This window comes from Osmerus eperlanus, chromosome 2, assembly GCF_963692335.1.
Source record: "Osmerus eperlanus chromosome 2, fOsmEpe2.1, whole genome shotgun sequence".
Taxonomy (NCBI): domain Eukaryota; kingdom Metazoa; phylum Chordata; class Actinopteri; order Osmeriformes; family Osmeridae; genus Osmerus; species Osmerus eperlanus.
Window position 1 is genome coordinate 21,523,510 of NC_085019.1, and position 9,982 is coordinate 21,533,491.

Here is a 9,982-nt window from a genome sequence, read left to right on the forward strand (position 1 = left end):
GAGTATCATAAATACATAAGTTCATTTATTCACACAAGGTGAATGATGTACCCAGAGGCTGAGTAGACACATTCTCTTCAGCACAGGTAGACTCCTTGTTTTGTCAGTGCCGCTTCACAGCAACAAGACAATTACATTCTTTTAGCTCCATAACAAGTTAGCCTTGTTTGTGGTTCCCATTTCCCATCCCATTTCAACTTTTTGTGTGTGACCTTGTTATGATTCTATTTAGGAGGCAACAGAGACACAGGTGAGGGTCTGGTCAGAGAGTCGACTCAGTGACACGGGTCAGGGAGACAGGCTAAACCCTGGGGTTATTGGAATTTCTTGACACAAGGAAGTGTATGAAACTCCAGGAAACATGCTCTCATTAATATTTACACCAGGAAATAAGTTGGCTTTACAATGAAAGCAAATGTGTATTTGTACAAGTGCCAGTGTACAGCTGTCTAAACTAGTTTACCATCTCCATTCAGTGCACTACATGAGGACTCATGGAGTATATCTTTGATTATCCGCAAACTCAAGTTCAACTTGCTGACTAAACTATGAGTTTAGTCAGCCGTTTTAACGGGGAAACAATGTGTATTTTGTAGACTTTAAATTACTATTTCGAGTGTAGGTTATTTACTAGACCATAAAGCAGTAGCCACCCCCATCTCCCCCTTCATTTTAAGATGGGATCCCCCCCCCAAAAAACATTGACTAGCTACTGCTATACAGTGAGTGAGTGAGTGAGTGAGTGAGAGAGATTTATTAGACACCTTGGTAGGACTACCTAGGCTGGCCACTCCAGTACTGCCAGTTCTACGGTCCTTTCTCTTGCGGGGTACTCCTTTGTAAACAGTGGAAAGATCCGGGAGCTGCCTGCTACAATCCTCAGACAGACACTCAAAGGGAAACGGCGTGCCGAGCAAGCAAGGGGAGGCAGAAGGAAGATTTATGATTGTTTAGAAACACTTTTATGTGATTTTTACTGTCCTTCTACTCAGCCGAAAGATAGACAAAGCTTCTCGCAGTCGAAGAGGATCCATAGGCTGTAAGATAATAAAAAGGTAGGGATTTGGGAAAGTTTTGTTTCTTTTTGTAACCGAGGCAAGCCTGCCTACTCCATTTCCTTTATGTCAAATTCGACATATATGGGTATGTTTTTGGCTTACTAGTTGCAACTATGTATAAGTATATTTAACACCATTTGAAATGTGTAAGTTGCCAACACTGTTTTGAGCAATTGCCTGTAGCATTTAGCATCGCCAACATAGCAAACGCCTACGATGACAGGTTGTCACATTTTTGGGAATCTAAAAGGTCTGTAGCCTACTTTGCATAATGACAAATATTATTATTATTTTTTCCCTTGTAAATCAAACAAGTGTGAGTAAATTTAAGATAGCCTACGTAAAATGCATGTAACTCGGTAACTTCCTTACATTTCTCCATTCAATTACCTTACCTTTGTGTACAACCATAAAAAAACTGATTTGACAGCTGTTATAATCAAACGAGTTAATTTCCTGCAACAGTCGGGGGGTCGGAGGGCCCTTAAACTCAGCAAACAGTGCCAGCTGACAGAAAGACAGAGGGAGGGCGGCTCTATTTGCTTTATTGAATTTAATGCCAGTGCGTTGTAGACCATTTCAACGGTAGTTCGGCACAATTATATTGGCAGATGCTATGCACTTTGTAACTTAATACCATGGCTGCAGGTCCATTAACGGAGGCTTCCTGATACTCACGAGTCACCACCACTTTAATTTCTCTCTAAAATGTATGATACATGACCTGTGATTTAATTTCTTCGGTTGAATTTTGTGTGTCTGTTTACTTCAATGTGAAGGTACAGCTGTGTCCATGCCGATATTGTTACTTTGATTTCGACATTATTTTATTCAACAGGTTAGAGTTACTGCAGTACCAGATTGGTTATTAGTCCTGTGATAGGCCTGTACAGAGGCCGTTCTTACTGGCTGTGTAGATGTGGGGGCCATGTGACTGGTTTTACCTCAGCCTTAAGTCCTGCTAGCCGCCTGGCAGGAAGGGAAAACAACATATGATCAACTACTGGTTTACTCATGGGGGCTTTGCACGCAGCAGGAGTCAGTGGTGCTGTGCTGACTGAAAACGTGGGCGTAGTTGAGCAGTTCTGTCACCTATATTGAGAAATAACTATCTGGCCCTGTACTCTAAACTACAGCACACTTTGATATTTAAATATTGATATTTACAGTAAAAAGACAAACTAAATGACCACCAGTGAATGGCCTGGTCTCAAGCCAGATAAGTGTCATGTGACAAGATTACCCTAAAAGGGTTTTGTGAAATTGAAGGGTTGAATTGTGGCATAGTTGGTGCACTGATTCGTTTGTCTGTGAATGTATTGAGAAAGCAATGTTATGTTGCTGCTTGGTCTTTTGTTCCTTCTAGGTAGTGAGGAAACGCATATTTAAAGGAACTTGTTTCAACACCTGCAACTTTGCAGCAAACATGCTGATTAAAAACTTTTACTTGGGTCATTTGGTGTGGCAGATTAGGTTTTTATACAACTCCAGACCCTATCGATAAAGCCTTATTTTGGATGTGTGGAGCTTTCTCTTTCTCCCAGTTTCATTATTATTACCCATTCTCATTAACTCTCTCTCTCTCTCTCTCTCTCTCTCTCTCTCTCTCTCTCTCTCTCTCTCTCTCTTTGTACCTGCATGTCTGGGCCGATTGATAGCAGGGTGTGCTGTGCTTCAGAGTGAGCTGAGCTGGCCTCACTAATGGGTCTGCTTCAGCCAGCTTTGTTGCTTTGTTCTGTCTCCACGGAGACGCAGATCATCAGAGGAAAGCTGTAGTCGGGCTCGAAGGATCAGAGGCGGAGAGAGAGGGGCTGGCGAGGAGATAGGAGGAGGATTGAGGTGGACGGGGTTGAGGGGAAAGGAGGAGAGCGGAGGGAGGGAGAGAGAGAGAGAGGGAGAGAGGGAGAGAGAGAGAGAGGGAGAGGCTCTTTGGTTCACCCTCCCATCATTTAGAATGATTGAGACTGCACCGAGGTCGCGCTGAAAGCAGATCACCGTTCAGGAGAGATGAGCAGCTCTTCCTCTTCTCTAGGTCCACATCCATGCACGCTGGCAGTCAATTCATCACCATTGCTACACACATGCACGCTGGCAGTCACATGACAAACCAACCCCATCCTGGTGTGAGCTCACAGGATGTCCAAATGTCCTCGTTGTTGGCCTTGTGACAGCAAGAAAACCAGGATGTCAATGCCAAGATAAACCAAAACACTCTATCCACCCCTCCCCTCTTTCCACTCACTTCCCCCTCCCCTCCTGTAGATGGCGACGGTGGGTGAATCCCGATTACAGCAGCAGCCGTCCCCGAAGGACGCGGCGGACCAGAACTTTGACTACATGTTCAAGCTGCTGATCATCGGCAACAGCAGCGTTGGCAAGACCAGCTTCCTGTTCCGCTACGCCGACGACTCGTTCACCTCCGCCTTCGTCAGCACCGTGGGCATCGACTTCAAGGTCAAGACCATCTTCCGCAACGACAAGAGGATCAAGCTGCAGATTTGGGTGAGCTGGAAGCTGTGAAGGTCGGGTTATGATAGCGATGCTCACACGAGTCCAGTTCCTGGGGTCATAATCTCTGGTAGATGAAGCAACTTTAAATGTATCTCCAAACTCCAGTCTATGGTACCTAATGGTAATAGATACACCATCATACTTCATAATCTGTTCATCACCAAAGGGATAGGCTACCACCTGTGACTTGACTTACTGTTTGCATGTTAAATATGGCCCATCACCCTAACCCTTCCTGCTTCTCCATGTTCCCTTCCTCCTATCTTTCTTCAGACAGTTTTACAGTCCTCCTTCAGGTTCACCCGGTTCTTGACATGACACACTGTCCCTGGCAGATCGGCATAAAAAATAATTATCGGGTTGTGTTACGTACTACAAATGCCTCCTCGGAATACTACAAGTCTACAATGAGTCATGCTCAAATACGGCCCTCCTTCAGGTTCTCATCTCCTGGTTCATTGAAGCACCGGCTGTGACACAGGCTTCCAGTTCCACTTACCAAACTCCTAAACCACGATGTTCCTGGTCAAGGCTTCGTGTTCCACCAGACTTGGCAGGTAGTTCTAGAACATGTGAGGTTCTGTAAAGTTCCTTCCATCCACCCCAGGCAGTCCAGTTGAGGTGGACACCATGCTGTTCAATTACCAGTTTTGTTGCCAGTAAACTAGCCACAGATGTGGTTGGGATGATCTGTTTCAAGTTACGTGGGCTTGCGTATGCAAGCTACTGGTCTCTCGACCATTCCATCCAAAGCAAAGAGGGTTTCAAGAAAGATTGTTTAACAGCTCAAGTGTCCACACCAAAACACACACTCAGCCACTTAGACAAGAGCAGGCCAGGCCAAATCAGACATGCTTTCCCCCAGCAGACTGGGTGTGCTAGTGGAGGCAGTCTACGGTATAGAAAAAATCTAAGCCTGTACAGATCATGGAGGACTATGGAGCAGGCCATCCATACCGCAGAGTTCACTAATCGGTTGACAAACACCGTTCCCTCACTGGCCGATTGAGTGTCAGTGTGTTTTCAGGGTGTGGATGCAGCAGGCATCTCTTTGAAAGGGAGGCTCTCCTTCTTGAGAGCACAAATATAATGTTGAGCAAAGTTAATGTTCAACGGGGGTTGAGTCAAACACCTGTCTTTAAGAGTTTCACCTGGTTGACTCCAGGGGAACACATGCGTGTCGGGCCACAGGCGTAAGCTGGTGATGATGACAACAGCAGGCCTCGTGCTTGTCACCTGTACAATGACGGACACACACACACACACACACAATCTGCTTTGCAGGAAGTCTGGTCCAGGAGCTTTTGTGTGTGTGTGTGTGTATGTATGTATGTTTGTGTAAGTGTGTGTGTTGCTGCTGTGTGTATGCGGCAGGTGATGCATACACAGTGAACAGGCCTTATGACGTCACTGTGGGGTGTGGGTCCCTTCGTAGATGTTTATAGGAGCCCTGGGGAGCAGTCTATTTGGTTACGCTGACACAAGTTCTATTATCCTGACAAATATTTGATCAGCCTTGCGCACATCAGATAAGAATGCATGGATCTGGTCTCTGTCCTTCATCAATGGAAGGGAAAAGGACCTCGGAGATGAAACAGATTCCCCCCCCCCTCCCCTCCCCCCCCTCCCCATGCCCGCACGAAGACACTGAGCATGAGCGCGATAGCCACTATACACACACACACACACACGCGCACTCTCAGGACCACTTGGTCCATGTTTTTCCTGTGGCCTTTCTCTATTATACCAACAGCTGTGTGTATTGTGGTTTAGAGAGTACAGAGAGACCCGGTCAGGTTGGACTGTCTGCCGGCCAACTCACTTAATCCCCCTCCCCCCCTCTAATAGAACATTCATAACCCCCTGGGCAACCTCCCAGCCCTCACTCCAGCCCCCTCAGTGATGCAAGAGCCTCTTATGCTAATGAAGGACCCAGGCCAGGTTACCAGGCGACCGCCAGAGGTGCCTGAGATGGTTGCCGTGCCAACTCAGTCCCCTCTCTCACCTGTTTAATTGTTTGTGTGCGTGTGTGTTTGTTTTGGGGGGGGGGGGCGCGCGCGGGGGGGGGGGGGGTGGCCTGAGTCCATCGTTTTTTACAGTACTCGTGTTTGTTAAGCTTCCAACGAGGGCCACCGTGACGTCACGCTCGACTTGATTAGAAGACGTTTCCGGTAAACGGGCGTGAGGGCGTAGGGAGGCCCGTCTCTCCTCCCTCTTCATTCTCGTCCTCCTCCTCTTCCTGTCGTTGTCTTACCCTGGGTCGTTTGACCGCGCAGTTAGGATGAAGGGCTCCAGGTGCCCTTGGTGGTTCGATGATGATCTGTGATGAAGAACGAGCCGGCATCTGAGGGTGTAGGGTTATGAGTGGTTTTACAGCAAGCCTTCGTAGGGCTGAATCCTCAAAGCGACTCGCCATTATTCAAATTTATCACGTTGGAACGGTCGATTTCCGTGACCCCCGATTTAACGTTGTCTTTATTCTTAAGAATCATAGTCAATTCAACTGTATACTGTTCTTGTCATGACTCATGTTAGATGCTCTGTAGAAGGAAGGCCTGTAGAAGGAAGGCGTGCTCTGTAGAAGGAAGGCAATGCTGCCCCCTTCTGGTCCAACAATGCCTGTTCACAATCTGACCTCGGTATGACGATTAGATTCCATGATTAGATTAGATGAACCTTTTATGGTCACAATCTCACTTATAATAGGCAATTAGCATCTAACCAGAAATGCAAATAGTAATAACTTAAAAGCAGAAGCATGAAGTGCAAACAAAGTAAATGGTGTGTGTGTGCACCAGGACACAGCGGGCCAGGAGCGCTATCGGACCATCACCACAGCCTACTACAGAGGAGCCATGGGCTTCCTGCTCATGTACGACATCACCAACCAGGACTCGTTCAACGCCGTGCAGGACTGGTGAGTCTGCGAAGGGAGACGGGACTCCGTCGCACCGCTGCCGTCGGGGCGACTCCTCTCAATTCAAGGAGTTGAATTGAGAAGAAGGCACCGGAAGACGCTCGAGCCCTTGTAGAGTTCCGGTCCATCTTTTCACTTGGTTTGGGCTTTTTCCGTACTGGCTCTTTAAGCCTTCAATCAGCTGACCTGACTTTATTCTGCCACTGCTAGGGGTCAGTAGAATAGATTCATAAGACACAAGATGACGGTGACTATGGCTCTCTCTTCCATTCCGTCCCTCTCCTCTCTCTGTTCAGGGCCACCCAGATCAAGACGTACTCGTGGGACAACGCCCAGGTGATCATGGTGGGGAACAAGTGCGACCTGGAGGATGACCGGATCGTGCCCACGGAGGACAGCCACAGGCTGGCAGAGGACCTGGGTGAGGCGGGGCCCGGCGGCACCCCACACCAGCCCGAAAACCTCCCGCACTTTCCAATACGGACTCTGTTCACTTGATTTTAAAACATGCCTCCTCCACCGTTCTCTCCCTCCCCCTCCGTTTCTTTCTCTTGCTCCCCCATCCCTCTGTCTCTCTCTCTCTCCTTCCACATCCCTCTCTTTGTCCCTCTCCCATCCCTCTCTTTCTCGCTCACCCATCCCTCTGTCTCTCTCTCACCCATCCCTCTGCCTCTCTCTCTCTCTCTCTCTCTCTCTCTCTCTCTCTCTCTCTCTCTCTCTCTCTCTCTCTCTCTCTCTCTCTCTCTCTCTCTCTCTCTCTCTCATTGCTCTCTTTCTCTTCCCCCCCCGACCCTCTCTCTTCCATTCCTTTCGTTCTCTCCAGGGTTCCAGTTCTTCGAGGCCAGCGCCAAAGACAACATGAACGTGAAGCAAGTGTTTGAGCGGCTGGTGGACGTCATCTGCGACAAGATGAACGAGAGCATGGCCGGGGACGCCAGCCTCATGTCCAATCACAGGGCCTCCGACCTGCAGGACACGCCCCCGGTCAGCCACGGGGGCTGCGGCTGCTAAGCCGCCACGGCGTCACCCTCCGACCCTCTGCCTTCATCTCCTCCGGGTGTCCAGGCTCCACCCCCCTTCCCTGTCCTCTGTCGAAGCCTCCCCCCCTCACCGGGCCTCAAGTCCACCTCTCACCTCGCCACCCTCCACCCCAGCCTGGCCCCACTACTCCTAGCCCCAAACACAGCCCCCCCCCGTCCCCATCGACTACCTCCACCACAAACCCACGCAGCAGCTCTGAGATAACCCGTCACCTCCTTACCCCTCCCAGGCCTCTTCCCCTGTTTGTGTTCCCCCCCTCACGCCCCATCTCCCCATCTCTCTCCTGGGGACTGTGCTAGTCCTGCGTTGGGCTGATACCCCAGCCCCCCCACCCCCTCCCACACACACACACACGCTCTCTCCCCCCTTAGTCAACTGCCTTCTCAGCATTGTCCTCTCTATGCACTTGTTGGGGTTTCAAAGTGAAACGGTTGGGTCCCTTCGTAGATGGTTTCTTGTGAGAAACCGGTATCACAAATGGCTTTACTGTTAGAGCCATTGAACGCAGTTTGTGGAAAGGCCGATGTGTTATGTCGCATTGCCATTTTTGAACCATTGCCCGGTTTCACCTTTTGATAACGTTTGTCAAACCACGCCACTGCAGTACGGTAAAAAGGACGAGAAAGAGACGAGTGCCCAGTATAAGACGGCCGACCTGAGAAAAGTGGATGTTCTGACACGCTGACCCGTTGTACAGCAGTGATCCTCGGTGTCCAACGAGCCTGAAGATACTTGGTGTTCCGAGCGTTTTGTCGGTAGCAACAACTCGACGTTATGTCATGAGCCGGGCATTTCAGACAACCAATCACGTTGCCTCGTTCAGCTCACCCACCTTCTTACGAGGCAAGGTTATGGTTCCATCTCCTCCTATGCTTGTTACCCTGTTGTAGAGGCCACCTAAGTCCATTAACACTATTCTGGTGCTTATTATGTTTTGCCAGTAGCCTGCCATGTATGGAAAGCCAGCCTCGGCCTTACTCACTGCAGTGAGAGCCCGAGGACACCGGTCTGCTGTAAGGGAATGGCATTTTTTTGGGCGCGCTAGAGGGTCTTTCAACCGCTGTCACTGGTTGGTCACATGATCCACACAGTGGCATGTCCTCAGACACCCCTTGGTAACAGCGCGCCTCCGTTCAGTGTTCTGTCTCTCTCACACACACACACGCACACACACACACACAAGCAGGCAGGCATGCAGAACACGCACATTAACACAGACACTTGAAGAATGACTGTGAAAACGACACACTGTGTGCAAGTGGTCCCTTCTAACACACACACACACACACTGCCATGCTACTATCATTGTCTGTGCAAGCTCCTGGCTGTCAGTTAGGGTCAGTGTCGGTCTCTGTCCCCAAAGTGGTTGCCTCACATTGCCATGCCAACGTATGTTACCTCCCCTCTTCTCCTCTTCTCTACACTACTGCTGAAAGGGGGCAAGACTGACCGAAACCCTGCTCTCCCTCTGTTCTGCTGTCTCGCACAATCGCCTGTCTTGCCTGTGTCCACTGCTGAGCACAGGCTACACTGTGCATGGGTGTATCGTAGACAGGTAATGCAGAGTTTAGTTATCGTGCATCGTCAATTCGCTCACCGATGACACTAAAAGCAGGACTTTTCGTACAAGATTACAACACGCTGGCTCCGAGGTGTTCCCTTGTCGCAGGACATCGTGGCTGTATGTATGCCCCTGCTGGCGAAGGACGATGTCTCATGTGTCCTGAAGGTCCAGCTGGCTCCAGTGTCTGGTGTTCCGCATTGACAGTGTGGTTCCTAACAGACACTCGACTCGTTCCGGTTTGGCGCGTGAGCCTGTTAGTTGATGAAAGGACTGTGTGTATCCCTGATTTTTGTCTCCCTTTTTGTGTCCTTTTGTACCTTCCTGTTCACTCCAGATGTTGTAGGTCTCTTGCACCAGAAGAGAGGTAGTCACGCTGTCCATGTATTTCTTTATGTTCCACATAAAACTCTTGAGTTTGTCTGATGAAAACATTTATTAGAAGGTGTGTATAAAGTGAGTATATATATATATATATTCATAAATGTGTTTGTGGAAATAAAAGAATGATGTAAAAAAGAAAACACAAAAAAGGAGAAATCACATTTGTCATTTCTACTGTCCCGTAAACAAGCCAGAGCTGAAGAACAGGACCCACAATCAGATGCATTTCAACCTGTACAGCTTACAACACGTCTGTGGTTAGTCTGCTGATTGCATCTAGAATTTATAGCATGGGACAGAGGCTTGGTGTTTTTATCTAACGACACAGAAAACCACATACTGCCATTGTCCCTCGTCCCCTCTTCCTTCCACCTCCCCTAAACCAGCCCCCCACAACCCTGGGGGGGGGGGCCCGGTAGGTGCGTACGTGCACGTGGGTAGACATGCTGATTGCATCTGTCATCTAGAGCCGCATTGGACCGAGGCTTGTTTTTATCTTCGCCGGAAACC

At 49.0% G+C, this 9,982-nt stretch overlaps 1 protein-coding gene across 1 annotated transcript; it reads left to right on the forward strand.

The window, feature by feature from the left end:
* The first annotated feature begins 763 nt into the window (after positions 1-763).
* On the forward strand, positions 764-9,831 carry rab3db (RAB3D, member RAS oncogene family, b). The gene is made up of 5 exons (XM_062454405.1): positions 764-1,055; positions 3,321-3,560; positions 6,368-6,486; positions 6,783-6,907; positions 7,310-9,831. The coding sequence occupies exons 2-5, from the start codon at positions 3,321-3,323 to the stop codon at positions 7,495-7,497; spliced, it is 672 nt and encodes a 223-aa protein (XP_062310389.1). The 5' UTR covers positions 764-1,055; the 3' UTR covers positions 7,498-9,831.
* The last annotated feature ends 151 nt before the right edge of the window (positions 9,832-9,982 follow it).